Source organism: Cucurbita moschata, unplaced genomic scaffold, assembly GCF_002738365.1.
Source record: "Cucurbita moschata cultivar Rifu unplaced genomic scaffold, Cmos_1.0 Cmo_Scf00001, whole genome shotgun sequence".
Taxonomy (NCBI): Eukaryota; Viridiplantae; Streptophyta; class Magnoliopsida; order Cucurbitales; family Cucurbitaceae; genus Cucurbita; species Cucurbita moschata.
The window spans coordinates 3,216,765-3,240,446 of record NW_019268517.1 but is presented as its reverse complement, the minus strand read 5'-3'; the positions used below and the strand labels follow the sequence as shown (position 1 = coordinate 3,240,446).

The following is a 23,682-nucleotide window of genomic DNA, read 5'->3' as shown; positions in this document are numbered from 1 at the left end:
AATAATTGAGTTTACTTGTGGTAGTCGTAAAAGATCAGAACGCGCCTGTAGCTCAGTGGATAGAGCGTCTGTTTCCTAAGCAGAAAGTCGTAGGTTCGACCCCTACCTGGTGCGTTTGTGATCTCAAACCGTGTATTTTATTTAGGTTTTTCTTTCATCTATATAGTATTTTATTTAGGTTTTTCTTTCATCTATATAGTATTTTATTTAGGTTTTTCTTTCATCTATATAGATTTTGCATCTGGCGCTTGTAGCTCAGTGGATAGAGCGTAGGTTCGACCCCTATCTGGCGCGTTTATTACCTCAATCTTTCTCGTGACAGCCTATTTTATTTAGATTTGTTTATCATCTATTGATTTTGCATCTAGCGCTTGTAGCTCAGTGGATAGAGCGTCTGTTTCCTAAGCAGAAAGTCGTAGGTTCGACCCCTACCTGGCGCGTTTGTGATTTCAATATTCAATCTTTCTCGGGACAGTCTATTTTATTTACTTTTCTCTTCCATTAATAGATTTCTCATCTAGCGCTTGTAGCTCAGTGGATAGAGCGTCTGTTTCCTAAGCAGAAAGTCGTAGGTTCGACCCCTACCTGGCGCGTTCATGATCTCGATATTCAATCTTTCTCGTGACAGCCTATTTTTTTTACTTTTGTCTTTGATTTATGGATTATTTACATTTCAATCTTAGTTATTTATTTAATAGGTGGAACTCATGCCTGTCTCCCAATTATTCTCTCATTTATTTTATGTTGCCTCTCTATAAAATTAAGCGGGTGTATTTATAGCAATGATCTAGAACTTTATTCTCGTGGACAATAACATTCTTACGATGGCACCATCTTAAAACTTCACCCATAAACTTACAATAGTAAGTTGAATGATTTTACGCAACAATAATTCATCGTAATGCACCATAAATTTCCACATACAACGCTACATTAATGATTGCAAAAGAAAGTTCCAGAGATTCAAAACAAACACAGAGTGCCAGTTGAACATATATTTACATAATGTGTTCCACCAAAACTAATTTTTCTGGATCTACTTCTCGTATCATATGTGAAGTTACAGAGGAAAAGGGCTACAATAATGTTGGTTGAAAGAGGAGGGAACTGTTCTAATATTCATTTATGAGGTAGGGAAATCTCGCTTGGAAGGCCCTTTTGGTGGGGGTTGGGGTGGGGGTCGAGATTACCTAAAATTCGAAAACCACGACAATTTCCAGTTCCAGCACGGATTTCTGCAAATTAAAAACAAACCCATTAAATTGCTTCCCACCATTTTTGTTTAGGAGAAGGCAAACATTGGGTGGCTGAAGAATGCGATGAAAAGAGAAGAAGAAGAAGAGAAGAAAATGGGCTGAGTGTAGAAGCTTGAAGAAGAAGAAATGTAATCAAAATGATAAGTTAATTGAACACATACTCAAAGCTTCTGTAGACAGATTAAGTTCTTCTACACCATTAATCCGCCATTGATGAAGCTTCTAACCTTCACTTTCATAGCCCCACTAAGTCTTTGCACATTCTTCGCAATCCCAAACAGCTCCTCTTCCTGCATCTTCCTGTTGGAAGAAACCAAAACCACTTCAGTTCCACAAAGCTCATCATAAATCCTCTCGAATTCGCTCAACACCTCATTCAGAATCCCCAATCTCTTTTTCTCAATCAACATCTTCGTCAACTTCACCACCTGTTTCTCAAACCCTCCCTTCGCCGCAATTTCCCTCACCAATCGCCCTTTCTCCTCCTCCACTACAAACGGATCGTTCAAAAACCCCCCGATTCGCTTCGTTCTCAACACCTTCGAGAATCTCCCAACGTCCTTCGCCACCGAGTGAATCGATCCGGTAGTTTGCGATGCATCGACGAGTGCCGCGGCGTATCCAGCAGCAGGCCGACGGTGAAGTAACGGCGAAGAGGAGCGGCGTGGGGAGGAAGAGGAGAAGGAAGAAGAAAACGGAAGCGGATTTAGGGTTTTGTGAGTAGAGAGAAAATTAGGGGGTTTGGAGATTGAGTTGGATCTGCGAGAAGGAGAGCGATGAGGAAGATGAGCAGAGTAATTCTTGAGGTGAAGAAGGTCGCGAGATGAAGCTAAAGTGGATGGAACTCTGAGAGTTGAAACAGAGCTTGTTAGAGTATCCATGGAAGACGAACAGAAACAGAGAGAGAGGGAAGTAGCGTTAATCGGAGGAAGATGAGTGCCGGCTAGGGTTTACGTGGAGCTTCATCGCCATGGAGATAAGGCAGTGATTCTACGCCATGGATTCAACCACTGGACGCTTCGATGAAGTCGAAAATTGGGGATGATTCTGCTGATGACGAATTGTTCTTTGTCCTGTTCATGAATTTATCAGATTTCTTAATAATATTTTTTAATTTTCAAAATCAATTAAATTATTTATTTATTTATTATTATTTTGGACGAAAATTATTAGTATTTTTTTCTTTTAATATTCTTGAATTTTCCAAACCATACTTTTAAATTTAAAAAAAAATTAAAAATACTATTGTCGTTAGTGTAGTGTATGATACAATAATATATATATATATATATATATATATATATTATATAAAATTCTATTTTATATTTAATATATATGATGTATTAAATAATAATTTGAATCCTTTAAACGGAATATTTTTTATCGTTAATATCTCAAATATATTAAATATTGATTTAAACATTTCAAATTTTTCTTTAAAATAAATTTATCATAACAAACTTTATGAACTTACGTATTATAAGTTCCATGAATTGTATGTCATTCGACTATAGACTTGAGTTGCACTAATATGTATTATATGTCGCCTTATATCTATAAATATAACTATTTCACTAAATTTAATTATTCACCAATGGTTCCTAATTACATACTAGTCAAAAGTTTGTTTTACTTCTGTAATTATATAAATATTAATCTTTTAATGAAAATTGGAATGATTTACGAGTAATTTTTTTATGTTATTTTCCGTACAGAGGTGAGTAGTGCATGGGTGAGTTTCATTGTCATTCCTATTTTTTTTATTTATTGTAGAGAATATTTGAGAATTCTGGAAGAAATAGAAATGAATTAGGAGCGATTTTAGTATAAAAAGTGATCACTAACGCGTGTAAGTAACTATTCCATTTAGTTCGTTCGATTATTGCTTATAATGATAGGTATGACTCGAATCATTATCACTCTTGTATGTGATATCTTAGTCTTTAAGATAGAAGTACGGTGAATCTTTTTTATTTATAAAAAAATTAAAATAAAATAATTAATACGAGAGCAAAAACTCTACACATGTACCAACCATCCTTGGAGAGTCTTCTAAAATAAAATCCCAAAAATGCTTAAAAACATATATTCAGCGTAGAAGGAATTAAAAATAAAATAATTTTGAATTATTTTTTGACCAATACAAAATTTTATTAATTCATTATTTTCATGAATGTATGACATTTCCACAAGATTTGGAGTTTGACGGTGGGTTGTTCTTCGCAAATGAAAAATGGTTTATAAAAACCATGAGTTGACGGCAGTAGATCTGCCGCTGCGATCGTCATTTATAGCGAGAGGGTCCTGATGGTCCACCGGTCCCCTGGTTTTCGGCCCCAGTCCGATCCCTGTCATCGCGCTCTTCTCGGTTCGATTCAAATCCACCGGCACCCATTTCAACACTCCAAAACTTCTTGACGATTCTTCCAAATTCCGAGGAAGACGATGGAACCCAGAGTCTCGACACCCAGACAGAAGAAGGCCGATCTTCAATCAATTCTAAGAAAATCATGGTACCATTTACGGCTCTCTGTGAGGCACCCCTCGAGAGTTCCCACTTGGGATGCGATTGTGCTCACCGCTGCTAGCCCCGAACAAGCTCGGCTCTACGAATGGCAGCTCAATCGGGCTAAGCGTATTGGGCGAATTGCCCCCTCGACAATCACCCTTGCCGTGCCGGACCCCAATGGCCAGCGGATTGGCTCTGGAGCTGCTACTCTTAATGCTATTCACGCCCTTGCTAGACATTATCAGAAGCTCGGCCTTGTTCCTAGTATTGAGGTAATGTTCATTTCACCTCATTTGAAACCTTGCGCTTGAGCCTAGGCGTTGCTATGATCGTTATTCATCCTTATTTCTTGTTTCCCCTGCATAAGTGACACGATATTGGATTAAAGAATGCTGCTATTCTAGATTTGTTGATTAGCGTGATTTTGTTGTTGGGTTTTTTCAATCATGTAATAGGTGGAGACTATGAGTAATGGGTGTAAGTCGCCAAATAATGACAATGAAGTATCTCTCTCACAACTTGCTAGCTTCATATCCAAAAAACATATACTATTGCTTCATGCTGGTGGTGACTCGAAAAGAGTACCGTGGGCAAATCCCATGGGGAAAGTGTTCTTGCCGCTACCTTATTTAGCAGCTGATGATCCTGATGGCCCTGTTCCTTTGCTCTTTGACCATATTCTTGCCATTGCTTCATGTGCAAGACAGGCTTTTAAAAGTGAAGGTTGTCTTCTCTTCTCTTTCCAGCTCGTTTTAGTTTCATGATTGTTTGCTCTGCTATAATTTTCTTGATATTCCCTTGGTTTCTTCTTACCTTGGAGTTTTGAACACTTGTTTAATACTTTCAACGTGCATTTAAGTTTCCATAGAGAAGGGAGACAATTGGTTCAAGTTTCTACTTAGAGCCATTGTTCTAATTAGTAGAAATAAAAATAAAGAATATACATAGCATCTTGTTTGGAGTTTCATTATCATTATATAATGATGCTCAATTACTGATTTTCTTCCTTTCATTTCTTGTTCGATGGGGGCGATTGGCTGAGGTCATTACAGGCGGCATACTTACGATGACTGGTGATGTTCTACCTTGTTTTGACGCATCCACTTTGGTTCTTCCAGAGGATGCCTCTTGCATAATCACTGTTCCTATCACCCTTGATATTGCTTCCAACCATGGTGTTATTGTGGCATCTAAAATTGGGACATCTGACAGTGGTTACACTCTCAGTCTAGTCGACAATCTCTTGCAGAAACCGAGTGTTGATGAACTCACCAAGAACAATGCAGTTTTAAGTGATGGTAGAACGCTTCTCGACACTGGAATAATAGCAGTTAGAGGTAAAGGATGGGTTGAGCTAGCTTTGCTTGCATGTTCATGCCAACCTATGGTTTCAGAGCTTCTGAAGTGTGGGAAGGAGGCAAGCTACTAATATTCAGTTTTTAAATTTTAACATTGCACAAGAAACAAAGCAGTAGAAAATAGGAGTACATTCACATCTCTCTATTTAGGATTAGATCATATGCCAATCAACACTAATACGAAAGAGTGAAGTTGTCTGTTTTTATTTATTCTGTAAAAAATTTCATTTTTTGTTTCTTTTTCCTTGGATTGCAAGTGGAAATTGTTTTCACACATTTCTGATTCTTGTGTTGGTATGGTGGTCGCAACGTCCTCGCCTCTTCCCTTCCTAATTTGTTGGAAATGAAGATCTCAATATTTCTTAGTACTTTAAGCAACGGTATGCTTTATGTATCAAATAAATGTTCGTGTGTATGTGTAGATTAGTTTATATGAAGATCTGGTAGCTGCTTGGGTTCCTGCCAAACACGCATGGTTGCAGCCACGTCCTATGGGTGAAGAATTGATTCGTAGGCTGGGAAGGCATAAGATGTTCAGCTATTGTGCCTGTATGTCAAACATCTTTGCAACTGAAGTTTATTAGATCCTCTTGCATTATAATTTTCGTAGTTAAAGTTATTCTTGTATGATTTTTTAAATTGCAGATGACTTGTTGTTCTTACACTTTGGCACCTCGAGTGAAGTTTTGGATCATTTAAGTGGGGAAAAATCAGAACTTATTGGACGACGACACTTGTGTTCTATCCCAGCTACTACAGCATCTGATATTGCAGCCTCTGTTGTTATCCTTTCCAGTAAAATTGGGTCTGAAGTCTCAGTTGGAGAAGACTCTCTCATTTATGATTCTTCCATTTCTGCTGGAGTACAGATTGGTTCTCAATGTATAGTTGTTAGTGTTAACATATCAGGAATTAACAATCAGTTACCAGGAGATGCATTTAGGTTTATGCTTCCCGATCGTCATTGTCTTTGGGAGGTTCCATTAGGAGGCTACACCGAAAGAGTCATTGTATATTGTGGACTTCATGATAACCCGAAAATGTCGGTCTCTAAGGGCGGGACATTTTGTGGGAAGCCTTGGAAGAAGGTTTTGCAAGATTTAGGCATTGAAGAAAGTGATCTATGGGCAACAGCAGGAACTCAGGAGAAGTGCTTATGGAATGCTAGAATATTTCCAGTTCTTTCCTACTTTGAGATGCTTACCTTGGCTATGTGGCTGATGGGCTTGAGTTACAAAAAAACAGAGCACTTGCTTCGGTTATGGAAAAGTTCTCATCGAGTAAGTCTGGAAGAATTACACAGGTCGATCAATTTTCTTAAAATGTGTACAGGATCTAGTAATCACCAAGCAGAACTTGCTGCTGGAATTGCTAAGGCTTGTATCGACTTCGGCATGCTTGGACGTAATTTGTCCCAACTATGCGAAGAAATAAAACAGAAAGAACTTTTGGGATTAGAAACTTGCAAGGGTTTTCTAGATAAGTGTGCTGAATTTCATGACCAGAACATTAAAGTTGTTCCGAAGAGCCGAGTACACCAGGTGCAAGTCGATCTCCTTCGAGCATGCAGTGAGGAGACAGCAGCACAAGAGTTGGAACGGGAAGTTTGGGCTGCAGTTGCTGATGAAACTGCTTCAGCTGTAAGATATGGCTTTAAAGGTAGAAAACACGGTATTCGTCACTGTCTCGATCGTTTATCTTGTCAAAATAGTTACTGATCTGAACTTTATTCTATTTTATTTCCTAATGTATAACCACCTTTTTTTTTCATCTTTAGAAGATCTCTTGGACAAGCCTGACACTGATAGACTGGGACATGGAAATAGCCTCTCTGATAATAGCATAAACCAATTAATCCACCATAAAAAGGTAACTGTTGACTTACCTGTACGTGTGGATTTTGTTGGTGGTTGGAGTGACACTCCTCCATGGAGCTTAGAGCGTCCAGGTTGTGTGTTGAACATGGCGATTAACTTGGAAGGTTTACTTCCAGTTGGGACCTGTATAGAAACAACGAAAACTTCTGGAGTTCAGTTCAATGATGATGCTGGAAACGAGTTACATATCGAAGACCTTAACTCGATTACCACTCCATTTGATAGTGATGATCCATTCCGGCTCGTCAAATCTGCATTGCTTGTGACTGGCATTATTCACGATCATATTCTAACAGTTTTTGGTTTGAAAATCAAGACTTGGGCAAATGTGCCTCGTGGTAGCGGTCTGGGAACGTCCAGCATCTTAGCTGCTGCTGTGGTAAAAGGTCTTCTTCAGATAACTGATGGTGATGAAAGCAATGAAAATGTTGCCAGACTTGTATTGGTACTAGAGCAGCTTATGGGGACTGGAGGTGGCTGGCAGGATCAAATAGGAGGTTTGTATCCTGGCATCAAGTTTACCACAAGTTTTCCTGGAATCCCATTACGTCTTCAAGTTATCCCCTTGTTATCAACACCTCATTTGGTCTCCGAGTTGCAGAATCGATTGCTTGTGGTATTTACTGGTCAAGTAAGCTTCCTAAACTTCCTCACTTCCCCGAATCGACCTTTGTTGTCGAGCTTCGAAACTATAAGCTTCTTTTAATATAAATGAACGTTTGAAAGTGTGATATGTGTGCAGATTTCTCTGAGATTGATATCAATCTTACTTCTTGGATACTAAAAGTCGTTTTTTTTTCGTTCTTGTGATATCACTTTGCTTGTTTCTCATTAAGAATGAACTGTAAACTTGACTTCTTCACTTTTTAGATTATCTTGTGTTGAGGATTGTTGGGAGGGAGTTCCACGGTGGCTAATTTAGGGAATGATCATGGGTTTATAAGTAAGGAATACATCTCCATTGGTATGAGGCCTTTTGGGGAAGTCCAAAGCAAAGCCATGAGAGCTTATGCTCAAAGTGGACAATATCATATCATGATAGAGGTTCGTAATTCCTAACATGGTATCAGAGTCATGCCCTAAACTTAGCCATGTGAATAGAATCCTCAGATGTTGAACAAAGAATTGTGAGCCTCAAAGGTGTAGTAAAAAAATGATTCCAGAGAAGGAGTCGAGCTTGATTAAGGGGAGGCTGTTCGAGGGATCCATATGTCTCGGGGGAGGCTCTATGGTGTACTTTATTCGAGGGGAGGATTGTTGAGAATTGTTGGAAGGGAGTTTCACATTGGCTAATTTAGTGAGTTATGGGTTTATAAGTAAGGAATAAATCTCCATTGGTATGAGGCCTTTGAGGAAGCCCAAAGCAAAGTCATGAGAGCTTAGGTTCAAAGTGGACAATATCATACTATTGTAGAGATCCGTGATTCCTAACCTCTTGATGTAATGGTTAACTCTGTTGGGTCACTCATATCTTCTTCTCAGTTCAACAATATGTATGTGAGTGGAGATTCAAATCTGAACTTCTGACCAAAAACATATGCTTCAACCATCTTACAATCTAATATCTTATTTTGCAACTCTGTTGTTCTGGGCTTATATGGTTTAGCTGATATGCAGGTCCGACTTGCACATCAAGTCCTTCACAAGGTGGTGACTCGATATCTCCGACGCGATAACCTTCTCATATCCAGCATTAAGCGTTTAGCCACGCTAGCAAAGATCGGAAGAGAAGCACTGATGAACTGTGACGTCGATGAACTAGGAGAAATAATGATGGAGACATGGCGGCTGCATCAGGAGCTAGATCCTTTCTGCAGCAATGAGTTTGTTGATAGGCTGTTTGCATTCGCAGACCCCTATTGTTGTGGGTACAAACTGGTGGGTGCTGGTGGCGGAGGGTTCGCTTTATTATTGGCTAAAACTTCAGTATTAGCCATGGAATTGAGAAACAAGCTTGAAGATGATAAGAACTTCGACGTTAAAGTCTACAATTGGAGCATATCTTTATAGAGATTTTGAATTCTGCTATTATTTATTTATTCTCATCCCTATTCATATTAAACATGTTTGTGAAATAAAGTGAAGAACATATTGTTGCTTGATGTGTGCTATTGAATTTGTAGTTCGTTTCGGATTTAAATTTTCAGCTCGTTACTAGTTTCTTCGTTCTTGTGCATCATACTTCAACCGACAGCTTGTGACCACACAACTCTACCTCGACCGACAGCCTGCAAACATATGAAAAGGGAAAGGGATGAGTATAACCGTGTGTGGTAAGACGCAATATTTTTTATTTTGTGATTATGAATAATATGAATTAAATTTTAGGTTTTTAAATTTATTTAACTATAATCTTAATAATTATTTTCAATTTTAATAAAGTTATATGAATGTTTTAATGGTAAATAATTAGTACAATAATCAAATTAAAGAATTATTTATATATGTTATACTTCACAATCAAATACGATGCGTAGTGGATTAAATTATTTTAAATAAGATAATAAAATGGTAAAAAATAATTCAAAACATCATTTATATAATATGTATAAAATAAATATTATAATAAAATATTTAATTAGGATATTTAATTAATTGCAATTAGTTCTAGTTCGTTATTATTAATTATAAATTTAATTTCAATGGTAATTATGTTTTAAAATTATGATATATTAATAGTGAATGATTTAATTAAAAATAATAATAATTAAGTAATTAGTTATTATAAAATCAAAATTTCAATTTTACTAATACTAATTAGCTAATTAATTACCCTAAAGATATTGTTGGTTAATTAATCATTTTAGTAAAGAAGTAATTTCATTATTTAAGAAACTTCTATTTATAAAAATTAATTAAATATGTCTTTAAATAAATTATTATTGATTTATATTTAATCAAATCATTAGTAAAATTAATTTTGATAATCAATAAATTAAAAATATCCCAAATAAAATTACGAATAACATTTGAGTAATATTTATAAACTTCAAAAAATTTCATCAATATTGACTTTTCAAAAATTAAATTATTATTCGCAACCTTTCACCGTATTTAAAAATATTCTTACCTGAAAAAGTTTCTTTCTATCTATACAAACTAACAAAAAAAAAAAAAATGTTCTTCTCCTTCAATCCAGTAATCATCGGAATCTAACTACATTTTTAAGTTGAAGTTTTATAATGATATTGTTTCGTTCTTGAATTCTTTAAGTCATTGACTTGATTTTATTGATAGATGTTTTACTACCGTTTCTTCATCCGTCACATTACATTGAATTCATTTTGAGCACAATAAATAAAAACATCGTCATGTATTGTTCTAATACAAAAGGTATAACATAATTCAGAATGGGGAAGTGAAGGAAAGCAAATGAACATAGAATTCTAAGTTTATTTTGTGGAGATGGAAAAGAATAACAAAATGCTTAAAGCATTAGCCAAAGCATAACTTGTAACAATGGCAAGGAATCCAAAGCACAAAAGATTCCCTCATTACTCACTTTCCATTCCATTTCCAATTCCAACAACCAATTTCCAAATCAATAATTATTGCACCCATCTAATTTCAATTCCTTTTTTCTTTCTTGCAATAAAAAGTCGCCTTTCCCCTTCGTTTAATCTTCTGTGATCTTATTCAAATTGTTTGTTTGGATTAAGCAGTGGAAATGTTGATCTATTGAGCGAAATGGGATCGAAACAGGAACAATTTTATAGGGTGTTTCATATGATGGTGCCTTTTTAAAGCAAAAATCCGGAAGAGAAAAGCGAGACCCAAAAGCGAAATGGGTTCGTTGAACTGATTCTCGCACCACCCAACCATTGATCGCCACACCGTAACCCACACATTTCGCTTCTTCCGCTTTGTTTTTTTCCTTCTTTTCCAAAAGGAAGTCATAATTTCAGTCGAGTCAGTGACTGTGGTGGGTACTCCAGATTTGTTCCGATTGGCGGTTCGATGAAGAAGTAGAGACCCAGAAAACAGAGAGAGCAGGCGAAGGAAGCAAATGGGTTTGATCAGTAATCGAGTGGAGAGAAGCCAAATCAAACCAGGCGATCATATTTACACTTATAGAGCTGTTTTCGCCTATTCCCATCATGGTATTTCTCTATGTTTCTTCCCCTCTATGCGATGAACACGATCTGAATTTCATTTATCCGCTTATTTCTGTTTCTGGGGTTCTCTTTTTTCTGGCTGATTCTTCTATTTCTGGGAGTAAATCGCATGAACTGTTGTTCATTGTTCAGCATTATTGTTCTAGCTACTCTATTGCTAATGTATATTGTCTGAGCTTCGTTTCACTTCAAGTGCATTTCTCTATAAATTGTGTGTTTCATCCTAATGCTGATAGAAATCGGATTCTAAGTCCGATCCGAGCATAGCTAAACTCGTTAAAGCATATATTGTAACGCCCCAAGCCGACTGCTAGTAGATATTGTCCTCTTTGACTTTCCCTTTTGGGTTTCCCCTCACGGTTTTTAAAACGCGATTGCTAGGGTGAGGTTTCCACACTCTCATGAAGAATGATTCGAGTGGTTCGAATTCCTCCACTCCACAAGTTTTTGTTTGATTTTGCTTTCTTTTGGCTGGATATTGATTGCCTTAGCAGGTCCTTGCAATTTTCAGCTCGTTAAGACCTGTATGCATAGGATTTTTCATTTGAAACTTCAGTTTAGAACAAAATTTCGTGTATAAGATTTTACATTCTAAACTAAGCACGACCATGAATCCACTGGTTTCTCCATGTAGGCATCTTTGTAGGGGGAAGCAAGGTTGTGCATTTTAGGCCACAAAGAACCTTAAATTCAAACACTGACACACCTCCTGATTTCTATGGTTCAAGTTCAAGCAATCCATCATCCTGTCCGGTTTTCCCTGACTGTGGATTCAAACAGCTGAACAGCGGGGTAGTCCTTTCATGTCTGGACTGCTTCCTAAGAAATGGATCCCTTTACTGCTTTGATTATGGGGTCACCCCATCAGTTTTCCTTTCCAGGGTCAGGGGTGGCACTTGCACCACTGCTACATCCGACTCGTTCGATGTCGTTATTCACCGAGCAATGTATCTTCTTCAAAATGGATTCGGAAACTACAATGTCTTCCAAAACAACTGTGAGGATTTTGCTTTATATTGCAAAACAGGCCTTCTGATTGTAGACAGGCTTGGAGTTGGAAGAAGTGGTCAAGCTTCTTCTGTCATTGGTGCTCCCTTGGCTGCCATTCTTTCCTCTCCTTTGAAGCTGCTTATGCCAAGTCCTGTTGGCATGGCTGTGATGACTGCTGGAATGTACACCATGAGTCGATATGCCACCGACATTGGCGTTCGAACTGATGTGATTAAGGTGGCTGTCGAGGACTTGCCTCTTTTTCTCGAGTCAATGGGCAGCGAAGAAGGCGAAGACGAAGACGAAGACGATGAAGAAGAAGAACACGAACAAACTACCACCAAGAACAATGAAGATTCGAAAATGCTTGTGGCCAGGTGATTTCAACTCCTTTTCGTGTTCCAGGGAGCTGCTTCGCATAGATTTGATCCTCGACTCGAAATTGCTCGGTCTTCTTTCCTTCTTATAGGTATGTTATTTGGTTGCACACTGTTAGTTTAACCTGAATGAACTAGCCTGATCATGAATATTAAGTAGTCAGCTATATCACTGTCAGGATGTCACAGACTCACAACCAATATATGTCTGTCTCCATTAGACTTGGATGGTTTAATTTTTTTTTGTTCTTTTGATAAAATGTTTGTTAGAATGTGATTCTATCTTATTATAAGAAATAAAAAAGCTAAGCTAATGAGTTTCTTGGTATGGTATTGACGAGGGCGTGACGTCATGCTTGTCCAAGACGTGTTGTCTATGGCCGCATGTTGGATGTCTCGGTCATGCTTGTTCAAGACGTGTTGTACATGGCCGCATGCCCATTCCAAACCTTTCTTACATGTTTTCATCTTAGATAGGATTTTACCATTTCATGTTGTGTCAATACGTGAGTGTATGACTATTCACTAAAATCACGTCTACACCTGTTTAGGCTAAAATGCCCCAAAATGTAATATAGGAGGATGCGACTAGTCGTCGATTCATCCTAACTCGAGTTATATGCTATTTAAGTCGTGGTGTTTCTTTCTTTGCTTATAGTCACGTAATGTTGTTTTCTTCCATTCTTTCAAATTGTTTTCAAGTGTATTTTCTCGCTCACGTTTAATAAAACATTTCTTGCAAATATGACCCGAGACTCAAGCATACGTCGACGTTGTTTGCGAAGTCCAAATGTCTCATGGTTCACTTGTTCGTTAGATTAGAACAAGTGTCACACCATCGTTGTCCCACAATCGAAAAAACTTAGAGCCGGTAACTTTCACTCTTCAACCGTGCTTGCTTCAGAAGCATTCACCGTTCATGGGTTAATTCCGTTGAAAGATCTGATTGGTTCCATACCGAATTCTCGGAGCCGGAACATGAACCATAAATGCCTAAAGATTCTCAATTTATTGAAACCAAAGTTAGAATGTTGAGCCATTATCCTTTTATGAATGGAATAAAAAACATGTCTTTTGGACAATCCTACGTTGCCTTAGACAATAAATTCCATCGCACAATAAAGTTTGATAGACTAATCTAACAACTCTAACACAAATTATATAAATAAAATCTTCGACAACCGATGTGTATATATATATTCATAGTTAGAGATGTCCACTGGGCAAGGACGAGAAAACTTGTCCCCTCCTATTTTATTCTTTGTTTTTGCCCAAATTTTCATTTATTTTTGCAGAAATTAGTGTGAAAATTCTCCTAGAGAATCAGTGGAGATCAAATTTTTTTAATAAATAGGTTGCAATTTCTAATATAATTTATATTTAAAAGAAAAATTAAATTTAAGTGGTATAATATAATTTTCTAACCCTTAAAAAATATTTATTTATCAACTCTATATATATAGATATATATATAAAAGTGGGCTGGAGTCAGGGTAGAAAATATAATCTCTGTCCTCAAACCAGTTGAATACAACTGTAAGGGAGAAACTTGGAGTCGAACCCAAAGTTTTTCTCGATCTAACTCGATTCAACTTTGTTTAAGGAGAATCGGGTTGTTTCAATCTTAAACTTTTAGATGAGATTGGACTAAACTCGAGTACAATAAGCTTGTGTTTCTTCATAATCATTATAAACTATTTAGATCTAGGGTTTATGTTGAATTTAGTATATAATTTTTTTTTTTTTTTTTTTTTAATGAAACTCAAGCTTTAATTACTATGTAAGGGACGTCCAATGTTTTCTTAAAAAAAGTAAAAAGGAAATAAATTGAAAATGTTATTTTAAGGCTATAAAATTCTTAAAATAAAAAGAAAAAAAGGAAAAAGGAGAATTGAAAGGGATAAATTCCTGTTAATTAGTCGGACCTAAATTTTTATTTCTTGTGTTGGGGCGGTGGGTAAGGGTTAGTGCTTTCTTATTATTATCATCAGAGCTTGATTCCCAATTTTAAGCTCTGTTCTTCGATCATTGCCCAACCCCACGAACGAAAGAAACCATACCTAGATAAAAGCCATCTGGGTTTCCTTTCTAATATTTGAACTATTAACCACGCCATCAATCGCTGCGATTTGATTTGCAAATTCCGTTCTTTTTCTTAGTTGATTCCGTAGGAGAGGTTGGATTTTTTCGCATCACCGGTGTTTCGGAGCAAAATCAGAATCTGGGTTGATGGCTAATCTCTATGTCAAGGCTATGCCTCCGGCGGATCTGAATAGGAACACGGAATGGTTTCTTTATCCTGGTGTTTGGACGACTTATATTCTCATTTTGTTCTTCACTTGGCTTCTCGTTCTCTCTGTATTTGGCTGCTCTCCTGGAATGGCCTGGACCATCGTCAATCTATCTCATTTTGCTGTATGTGCATCGATTTTGTTTTTTCTTTTCTTTTTGATCTGGGTGTTGTTTCCTTCCCTTGATATCATCATGGACGTTGGATTGTTGTTGACTTGTATGCTGCTTTAATCCTCTTCAATTTAATCTTACTGTGATTTCGTTTTCGTTGATTTTGTGAAAATGAAACAAGGATGGATAGCCCAACTGTTCTGGCTTTGTGAATTTGATTTTGGATTCATGCTTGGTTTGGTAATTATATGCTTATTGTACTTGCATGTAAGTAATTTTGATAGAAAGAGATTCATTTCTTCTGTTCGATTTTTACTGTTTCAGATGTTCATCTTTGGATTCTTGGTGCGGAGGGATATTGTAGTAGATAAACATTCTAGTATCTTTGATTTCATAACCCTTTTCCGTGTTGTTTTATTTCAAGCCTCGAGCCATTGATAGTCTTAGGCTGTTGTTTAGTTTAATGGCACTAAGTTTGTTTGTGGAAGCCAAACGGGTGAAATGTGATTAGAAATGGTTGAAAAGACCATAATTGTTTCAGCCTGTGTTTGATGTATTGCCATACATGTTTTTATGTGTAAATGTGAATCTTTCTGGGTTAAGAGTCAGTGAACTCCGTTCGTAATTTTCTCGATGTGTGGTCCTAGCGATCAGCTTAGAATGATTTAGAACGTTCTTATGCTCCGTGTATAAAATGATAGAAATCTGTGTCTTTTACTTCAGGTCACTTACCACTGCTTCCATTGGAAGAAAGGGACACCATTTGCTGAAGACCAAGGGATCTACAACAGATTGACATGGTGGGAGCAGATTGATAACGGAAAGCAGCTTACCCGCAACCGAAAATTCTTGACTGTTGTTCCTGTGGTGCTGTAAGTTATCTATTATATTACGAAACCTAAGTACTAAATAATTCTGAATCAAATTTTAGACTGCTTTTATTTGAGTTGTTTTTTGTTGTTTTATTTTCCTGAACTCATGAATTTGAGTGAGAGTTTTAAGGATGTCTTACTCATACTTTACGTGTTTTTGACAGCCAATGTTTTCTATGTTCTCTTCTATATTGTTGTGTGATATTTCTCTGATATGTATAAATCATCTTCATAGTTCTTCTGATGATTGATTGGAGAGTTCTGTTGACTCAATGACCTCTTTTTTCTAACTCAAAATCTCCAGGCTTGTGATTCTAGGGATTATTACCTAAACTTACAAATTTTTTAGTTGGCGAACTTGAGAGCTATGGCGGTAGACACTGATCTTAAGAGCCTCTAAATGATAAGATGATGGTTGTTGCTGCAAAATTTTGAATACGATGACATTGGCAAATCGTCGTATTTTCCTAGTGGCGGTGGAAAACCAAACTAGGCCAACAAAGCTGAACCGAACGAAATGGGCTGTGTTTTTTGTGTTTTGTTTTGTTGGGCATTTTAACAGTTCTTCTCATGAACTTGGCCTTCGTCGGATTTTTGCTTACTAATTTCATTTTTTGTCCCAGATCCAATCCATAAGTACGGATCCAGGGCCTTATAAATGTGTACCCTAGAACTTGAACATCAAACTTGTTGGAGTTTAATCAGTCTTAGCTACAGCATAAATTCGAAGTCTTACAAGTGGTAACTGGAAAGAACTATTGAACATGAACTTAGGGACAGACTGAGAGGATTGAGAGATGACAATTGAATTGTGATCAAGGGAAAAGATGAGGGATGATAAGGATAGTGCTTGGGTTGTACTACTTCGCTTATGAGTTTCATGGCGATCAATGTATGTATCTCATTATCCTAACTTGACACGATGTTCAACTTGCTACCATATGTAAGGCACCCTGAAAAGCCTGAGAGTATTGGGAGGGAGAGTTGCATCGTACCGTGGGTGGGCTCTATGAGGGAGAGTTTCTCGACTTCTAATTAGAAATGAAAAAAAAACGTCGGGCACCATGGGTGGACTCTAGACTCTCTGCTTAGAGTAGTGTTCTCGAGACATTTATAGATCTCTAGTTCCAAAGACCTCTAAAGTTTAGAATTGTTGGAATCAGGAGAGATATATCTGAATTTTCAATTTTTCTGGAACACGTTTGGATCGAAAGATGTACGAGTGGAATATTCGAGGTTTCTTTCATAACCAATAGGAGGATAAATTGGTGTGCATCTAGACTTGTCTAATGCTACATCTCACAACAGAAACATTCTTAATAGTTCTTTTGAATTCTTGCTCTTGAGGACATTGGTTGTACAGACATTATCCAAAGAAGGAAATGTCATTACTGTACTTTACGTAATTGTCGTTGTCTGTATTAGAGACTCGGAATCTCGAGATCTACTTTTCTTGCATGTTTCTTGACTTAAATCCTTACTGGGGTTCCTTTTGGACACATTTTCATTGCTCATTGGTGTGCCCCTCTTTCAGCTCTTTCAGGATTAGCTCAGTTCTTATTGTTTAATACTGGTTCTATTTGAGTAACTCTATTATCTTTGAGTTTTCATTTTCGCTTCAGATTCATGGTTGCTCTTTTATACTGGTTTGACATTGCTAAAGCCGTACGCATATATGTTCTTTTTTTATAAGAGTCTATGATCTATGATGCTTACAAACGACCTTCCCAATTTACCACGAGAGAGGTATGGCTATAGGAAGCAAAAATATTAGATAATTTACTGGTAAACAACATTGTACCTAGGATGAGTCTGTGTTTTCTTCGTGAGTACTCTTTTGACCATAATGAGGATTGTCCGTGGCCAAACTTTTGCATTCTTTAAAGAGTGGTACGTTAAGACTATATCCAATAACTCCTTTACCTCTCTACAAAACCAATTGCCTATACGGCGGATAAATATGTCCATTGATCCACTCATAGGAGAGAGAGATCACCGGGGTCTTCGAGGCCATTCTTACAAAGACCATGTCAACTAGACTAAGATCATCAGGGTCTTTGAGGCCATTCGTACAAAGACCAACTAGACTAAGATCATCAGGGTCTTCGAGGCCATACGTATAAAGACCAACTAGACTAAGATCATGAGGGTCTTTGAGTTGATTTGTACAAAGACCATGTCAACTAGACTAAGATCATGAGGGTCTTTGAGTTCATTCGTACAAGGACCATGTCAACTAGACTAAGATCATGAGGGTCTTTGAGTTGATTCGTACAAGGACCATGTCAACTAGACTAAGATCATGAGGGTCTTTGAGTTGATTCGTACAAGGACCATGTCAACTAGACTAAGATCATGAGGGTCTTTGAGTTGATTCGTACAAGGACCATGTCAACTAGACTAAGATCATGAGGGTCTTTGAGTTGATTCGTACAAGGACCATGTCAACTAGACTAAGATCATGAGGGTCTTTGAGTTGATTCGTACAAGGACCATGTCAACTAGACTAAGATCATGAGGGTCTTTGAGTTGATTCGTACAAGGACCATGTCAACTAGACTAAGATCATGAGGGTCTTTGAGTTGATTCGTACAAGGACCATGTCAACTAGACTAAGATCATGAGGGTCTTTGAGTTGATTCGTACAAGGACCATGTCAACTAGACTAAGATCATGAGGGTCTTTGAGTTGATTCGTACAAGGACCATGTCAACTAGACTAAGATCATGAGGGTCTTTGAGTTGATTCGTGCAAGGACCATGTCAACTAGACTAAGATCATGAGGATCTTTGAGTTCATTCGTACAAGGACCATGTCAACTAGACTAAGATCATGAGGGTCTTTGAGTTCATTCGTACAAGGACCATGTCAACTAGACTAAGATCATGAGGGTCTTTGAGTTCATTCGTACAAGGACCATGTCAACTAGACTAAGATCATGAGGGTCTTTGAGTTGATTCGTACAAGGACCATGTCAACTAGACTAAGATCATGAGGGTCTTTGAGTTCATTCGTACAAGGACCATGTCAACTAGACTAAGATCATGAGGGTCTTTGAGTTGATTCGTACAAAGACCATGTCAACTAGACTAAGATCATGAGGGTCTTTGAGTTCATTCGTACAAAAACCATGTCAACTAGACTAAGATCATCGGGTCTTCGAGGTCATTCGTACGAAGACCATGTCAACTAGACTAAGGGAAGGCATAGGGTCCTCCATGTTAATACCACCCGAACTCAGCGACCCTATAACAAGTTTGCACCTTTTAGAGATTGAGATTTTCCGAAGGTTCTTGCTATATTGAACTTCTTATTGTCTTCGCTCCTTTCCCGGCAAACAAATTACATAGGTAAGAGGAAGGACAACTAAGAGTTGATAACTATTGCATATTCTTGTAACGTAACAACTTATTTATCGTTAAAAGAGAAGAAATGTATGAAATCCGGAACCTTTGGCTCTACTCTATTATCCGACCTTCCCTTGTGATTTGAAATGAACAAAAAGAAAACTTCATTAACTTGTTCTTCTTATTGTACAGGTACTTGATAGCCTCACACACAACTGACTATCAACATCCAATGTTATTTCTCAACACCCTAGCAGTAATCGTACTAGTTATTGCCAAGTTCCCTCATATGCACAAGGTACGCATCTTCGGGATCAACGCAGACAAGTGAAGGTCTCACATGAAGAGATTTTCGGTTTGACTTGCCCAAAACGCTTCTGGTTCGTCTCTCAACCTGGTAAAACGTTATACCTTTGTATAGTAGTTGGGACAGGAAGGATACTGAAAAATTCGTAGTTTTCTTTTTTTGTACCGACTGCTCGCTCCCTCCGCTTGTTGCTCAATGAATTTAAGTAAATCCAATTATCTTTTCTACAGTGGAGAAATGTTGATGCATTTGAGTTTCACTGTTGTTATTATAAAGTAATTTTTAGGACTACACACTTGAATGGTTCTTGGGTTGGTTCTTCTGCACACAAGAACTCCACCTGCTGGGGACTCACATTCTTACTCTGTTCTTATACATCTCTCATAAATATGAACCTTGATTTTCAGCTCTCATTTCTATTGTGTTTATAACAAGTGATCAAACCCAAAGGAGGAACCTAACAATTCAAATTCACTCTATTAAATTAGAAATGTATTTTGCGAGACGTCTAATTTTTCTTTAGTCATTAAAAAAAAAAAGGGAAAAAACTTATGTTATTATACGGTAAATATCTATGAGGTAACACGACTCTCCGCAATGGTATGATATTGTCCGCTTCGAGCATAATCTCTCATGACTTTACTTTAGGAACCAATGGAGAGAGTATTATTTGTTTATAAACTCATGATCATTCCCTAAATTAGTTGATGTGAGACTTTCATCATCTAACAACTTCTCGAGGCTCGACTCTTTTGGAGTCTTAGTCATTTTTTTACTGCCTTCAGGAGGCTTGACTCCTTTTCTTTTAGAGTCCTTTGTTCGATATTTGAGAATTTAACAATCTATTGGCACGATTAAGGTTAGGACATGGCTCTGATAATATGTTAGACGAACATGATATCCACTTTGAGTATAAGCTCTCGGCTATGTTTTGGGCTTCTAAAAAAACCTCACACCAAAGGAGAGAGTATTATTTGTTTATGGAGAGAGTATTATTTGTTTATAAACCTTATCATCGTCCCTGTTATTTTTTAAAGTTGGAAGAATATTACTAAAAAAATTTAAAAGTTAAAATGCTTTTTTTTTTTTTGAGAAACAGTTGAAAATTCAGCGTTAAAAAAAAAAAAAAAGACTTATATATATATATTTTCAGTTTATTATTGAAATAAGACTCATAATTTTTGGGTGGTTTTTTTAATTAAAAAAAAGAGTTTGCCCTAATTTGCTCATCGTGAATCTGTGCCTTTCCCCAACTCTCTCTCGAAATCAATCTTCATCTCTCATTGCTTAATACAATCCACTGGACCACCGCCCTCACGGCGTCGCACAACGTCAATTCCGGCCGCTTTCGATTCTTTTGCTTATCTCCCTTGGACTGGTAGGATTGAAGTTTTTGTTAGTTTTCCGATTCTTCCATTTTTCCATTTCTAGTTTCTGCTGTCGCCCCCTTCCTCGATTTCTTCGATTTACATTATGACATCTACATTTTCCTACTTTTCTTGGTTATAATTTATGTGCTGTGTTTAGTTTATGTTATGAATTAAGTTTTGTTTAATTTTTTGTTTTTTAGTCGTAGAATTGGACTTGGGTTGATTAAGTAAAATCTGGAAATTGGGTTAAATGTTAAAAATCTGTAATCAAATCAAAACTGAAGAATGTGCTTGAATTCTATGCTGTGAGTGAGGCAAACACTGGCGAAGAAACTCAGGATTGCCTTTCCATCCTCTGTTCAGTAGCATTGCTTTTCCGGCATTACCGTCGTTTGGTACCTTTTTCTTCCTAGTAATATTATTAAATGAACATTCTTCACTTTGCTTCCATGATCACCCTCCCAATGCTTAGACTTATTTGGAATAATCAAGGGCTTTTCTTTGGAATTTTTAGTTGGGAAGGAACAATAGAGTTCTTCCGGGAGCATATTGGTTTCTTATGGCTCTACTTTGGTGCAGATTATCCAACCCTTTTTCATACTATATAGGTTATCTTCTCTTTGATCCAGTTCGAAAGTTTTCTTGTAAATCTATTCTTTTAGCCAGGCTGAGGCTGAGGCTTTCCTATCCTTCATTTTGCACATTTCATACTTTCAGTGAATCATTTTCTTATGCAAAACAAGTAATTTGAACCTTTATTCTTTTTGGTTTTGGTTTGAAGCGTATCAGATTTGAGTTAGAGGCAATCAACAGACAGCTATGGCAGAAGAGGCAAAAGACCCTTTCAAGGGAGTCGATTGGAAAGCCGTGGGTGGCGATATGCAGAAAGATCCCAGCTCTATAAACATTTTAAAGAAAAGGCGTCCAACAAAAGTTAGGCAAATTCCAGAGTATTATTTTCTTCCTAGAAGATCCCTTCCCTCGGTCCTTGCATTCTATGGGGCGTGTATTGCAGGTGGAATTGGAGCTGGGATGCTGGTGGAGATATGGATTAAGGATAAAGTTAAAAGTAAGCTTTGAATTTGCTTTTAATAGTCTTACTTCATAATCCTAGCAATACCATTAACCTTATCCATAATTCATAGCTTTTTTATTTCCTCTGTTTTTCTTTTAGTTAAATTATCGATAGGTTTCTCAAACTTCCTTTAGAAGTGTCCGATACGATAGATATTTAAACTTTCAATCTTGTGTCCAATAGAACCTACTCGACATAAAATTGAAACTTTAAAATCATTCGTGCTTTTTAAAATTTATGATCCTACATGACATGAAATTGAAATTTTAAAGTCTTCATTCAAATTGATCAATTAGTTTATTAAATTTTCAAATATGTTAGGGACATATAAGAAACTAAATGGAAAATTCAAGAACCTACTCGATATTTCTAAAATTAAGGGACCTATTAGATACACTTTTTTATGTAAAAAAATGTCTTGAACACAAAATTGATAGTTCAATGACAAAATCTATGACTTAACATTTTCTTTTTGATGTGTATAAGAAATAGACAGTGTGATTGACTATTGAAGTTTCTTTTTCGATGTGTTCTTGCAGAGGATGGAGGTGTGGTCTGGGAGTTTGACAAGTAGAGTACAGAAGTATGAAGTTGTAATAAGATCATCCAGTTCTGGGTTTTTGTTTTGTTGTCAATTCTTAGTTTTGGCACATATAAAGGAAAACATCTTTTATTGTCACTGTGAAGTTGTACAAAAATTGGAAGCAATAACCAGTAAGTTTTTCGAAGTTATGACTCCAATTCAGCTATTGGTTGTTTCTGTAGTTATAGATCAAGCACAAATGACAATAAATGCAATCATTTTTGGTATAAAGTTTATACAGATTGTTGCTTTGCTCTGGTAAAGCTGGGTTTTGGTGGATATCATGTGCTAGTAATCTTATCATGTTTCCCTGCCTAGCAACAGTTTTTTCTTCTTCTTATCAATAATATTCTCCCCACATCCCCTCAAAGATATCTCTTAATTAATTGAGTTATGCTTAAGTTTACCATCTCTTGTAAAGTCTCCGTTAGATAATTGACTAATATGAGGGATGAAAGGTTCAGAAATCTTAACAGGATCGAAGATGGATGCAAGACCTGAATAAGAATTTAGACCCAATTACTGCATTCTTGACTTTGGAGAAATGGAGAAGCCAGGCTTCTGCTCTTTGCTACAATCGCTCGTATGGCTGGATGAAATACCAATGTATGTTGAAGAATCACATTCAAAATAAAAAAAGAAGTTTACTCAAATTGGCACATAGATGAGGAGTAATCTAAAGTACGATAAGCTAGAGCCTGTGTTAGAAGTTCGAAAGTGACACATTTGAGTCTCTGTTAGCATATTTTCATATATTTTAAGTTATACTCAATAAGTGTGCGAAAAGTCGGGTCGTTACAATAAGTGTAAAGAAAACGATTGTGATTGTTGGCACTATCTCTACAACGTAGTTGTCGGCTGATGTGGGGTGACAATGCAATTAGAGAGAAGCAATGGTGCTAGCAAGGCCGGTGCGTGACGATCGACTATCGACAACGACAATAAGCTGTAACCGATGGTGTGCGAAAATGCAAGAAGAAGAAGAACAATAGGAGGTTGGCAGAAGAAGAAAAATTTAACTTGCTAACCGAGTACTCGAGAAAAAAAAAAAAAAAAATACATGAACTAATTTGTCATTTAACTTAAATTAAATTATATAGATGGAATATACCATAAATTAATTTATTAACTATCTCGAAAAATAAAAATAAATAAATAAAACATATAATTACCGAGAAATTAATTATTGAAATGTTACCCAAAAAAAGAGAAAAATTATGGAGAGTTGATATTGTGGTTACAG

The 23,682-nt window shown here is 36.8% G+C and overlaps 5 protein-coding genes and 3 non-coding genes across 11 annotated transcripts; 7 read left to right on the top strand and 1 right to left on the bottom strand.

The window, feature by feature from the left end:
- The first annotated feature begins 41 nt into the window (after positions 1-41).
- TRNAR-CCU lies at positions 42-114 on the top strand. The gene has a single exon. It is a non-coding gene; the product is annotated as a tRNA-Arg (tRNA).
- Positions 115-367: 253 nt separating this feature from the next.
- On the top strand, positions 368-440 carry TRNAR-CCU. The gene has a single exon. It is a non-coding gene; the product is annotated as a tRNA-Arg (tRNA).
- An 80-nt stretch (positions 441-520) lies between these two features.
- On the top strand, positions 521-593 carry TRNAR-CCU. Its single transcript has one exon. It is a non-coding gene; the product is annotated as a tRNA-Arg (tRNA).
- Positions 594-937: 344 nt separating this feature from the next.
- Positions 938-2,317, bottom strand: LOC111441689 (ATP synthase delta chain, chloroplastic-like). 3 transcript variants are annotated; one of them, XR_002710218.1, is made up of 3 exons: positions 1,418-2,315; positions 1,153-1,235; positions 938-1,098 (listed from the first exon to the last, which is right to left on the bottom strand). XR_002710218.1 is itself a non-coding variant. In XM_023078787.1 (2 exons), the coding sequence occupies exon 1, from the start codon at positions 2,135-2,137 to the stop codon at positions 1,448-1,450; it is 690 nt and encodes a 229-aa protein (XP_022934555.1). In that variant the 5' UTR covers positions 2,138-2,317; the 3' UTR covers positions 938-1,237; positions 1,444-1,447. The 3 variants fall into 3 exon arrangements, 2 of the variants coding, with proteins under 2 accessions (XP_022934555.1, XP_022934549.1); XM_023078787.1 differs by having other exon boundaries at positions 938-1,237; positions 1,444-2,317; XM_023078781.1 differs by having other exon boundaries at positions 938-1,235; positions 1,418-2,314.
- A 1,107-nt stretch (positions 2,318-3,424) lies between these two features.
- Positions 3,425-9,140, top strand: LOC111441674 (bifunctional fucokinase/fucose pyrophosphorylase). 2 transcript variants are annotated; one of them, XM_023078756.1, is made up of 7 exons: positions 3,425-4,037; positions 4,221-4,488; positions 4,818-5,182; positions 5,546-5,672; positions 5,769-6,782; positions 6,901-7,631; positions 8,618-9,140. In XM_023078756.1, exons 1-7 carry the CDS (start codon positions 3,702-3,704, stop codon positions 9,008-9,010), a joined length of 3,234 nt encoding a protein of 1,077 aa, XP_022934524.1. In that variant the 5' UTR covers positions 3,425-3,701; the 3' UTR covers positions 9,011-9,140. The 2 variants fall into 2 exon arrangements, with proteins under 2 accessions (XP_022934524.1, XP_022934533.1); XM_023078765.1 differs by having other exon boundaries at positions 3,426-4,037; positions 6,904-7,631.
- A 1,398-nt stretch (positions 9,141-10,538) lies between these two features.
- LOC111441685 lies at positions 10,539-12,815 on the top strand. Its single transcript, XM_023078773.1, has 2 exons — positions 10,539-11,100; positions 11,750-12,815. The coding sequence occupies exons 1-2, from the start codon at positions 11,007-11,009 to the stop codon at positions 12,484-12,486; spliced, it is 831 nt and encodes a 276-aa protein (XP_022934541.1). The 5' UTR covers positions 10,539-11,006; the 3' UTR covers positions 12,487-12,815.
- A 1,600-nt stretch (positions 12,816-14,415) lies between these two features.
- LOC111451571 (ORM1-like protein 3) lies at positions 14,416-19,702 on the top strand. Its single transcript, XM_023092048.1, has 3 exons — positions 14,416-14,897; positions 15,609-15,757; positions 19,297-19,702. Exons 1-3 carry the CDS (start codon positions 14,712-14,714, stop codon positions 19,433-19,435), a joined length of 474 nt encoding a protein of 157 aa, XP_022947816.1. The 5' UTR covers positions 14,416-14,711; the 3' UTR covers positions 19,436-19,702.
- Positions 19,703-20,601: 899 nt separating this feature from the next.
- Positions 20,602-22,702, top strand: LOC111447184. The gene is made up of 3 exons (XM_023086252.1): positions 20,602-20,789; positions 21,563-21,850; positions 22,396-22,702. Exons 2-3 carry the CDS (start codon positions 21,601-21,603, stop codon positions 22,428-22,430), a joined length of 285 nt encoding a protein of 94 aa, XP_022942020.1. The 5' UTR covers positions 20,602-20,789; positions 21,563-21,600; the 3' UTR covers positions 22,431-22,702.
- The last annotated feature ends 980 nt before the right edge of the window (positions 22,703-23,682 follow it).

Coding starts and splice junctions, on each gene's coding strand:
- LOC111447184 (XM_023086252.1), top strand. CDS start 21,601: ATGGCAGAAGAGGCAAAAGACCCTTTCAAGGGAGTCGATTGGAAAGCC. Junction 21,851..22,395: donor GATTAAGGATAAAGTTAAAA/GTAAGCTTTGAA, acceptor GTGTTCTTGCAG/AGGATGGAGGTGTGGTCTGG.
- LOC111441674 (XM_023078756.1), top strand. CDS start 3,702: ATGGAACCCAGAGTCTCGACACCCAGACAGAAGAAGGCCGATCTTCAA. Junction 5,183..5,545: donor TTCTGAAGTGTGGGAAGGAG/GCAAGCTACTAA, acceptor GTGTATGTGTAG/ATTAGTTTATATGAAGATCT. Junction 5,673..5,768: donor GATGTTCAGCTATTGTGCCT/GTATGTCAAACA, acceptor TTTAAATTGCAG/ATGACTTGTTGTTCTTACAC.
- LOC111451571 (XM_023092048.1), top strand. CDS start 14,712: ATGGCTAATCTCTATGTCAAGGCTATGCCTCCGGCGGATCTGAATAGG. Junction 14,898..15,608: donor TCAATCTATCTCATTTTGCT/GTATGTGCATCG, acceptor CTTTTACTTCAG/GTCACTTACCACTGCTTCCA. Junction 15,758..19,296: donor ACTGTTGTTCCTGTGGTGCT/GTAAGTTATCTA, acceptor CTTATTGTACAG/GTACTTGATAGCCTCACACA.
- LOC111441685 (XM_023078773.1), top strand. CDS start 11,007: ATGGGTTTGATCAGTAATCGAGTGGAGAGAAGCCAAATCAAACCAGGC. Junction 11,101..11,749: donor TTTCGCCTATTCCCATCATG/GTATTTCTCTAT, acceptor TTCTCCATGTAG/GCATCTTTGTAGGGGGAAGC.
- LOC111441689 (XM_023078787.1), bottom strand. CDS start 2,137: ATGGATACTCTAACAAGCTCTGTTTCAACTCTCAGAGTTCCATCCACT.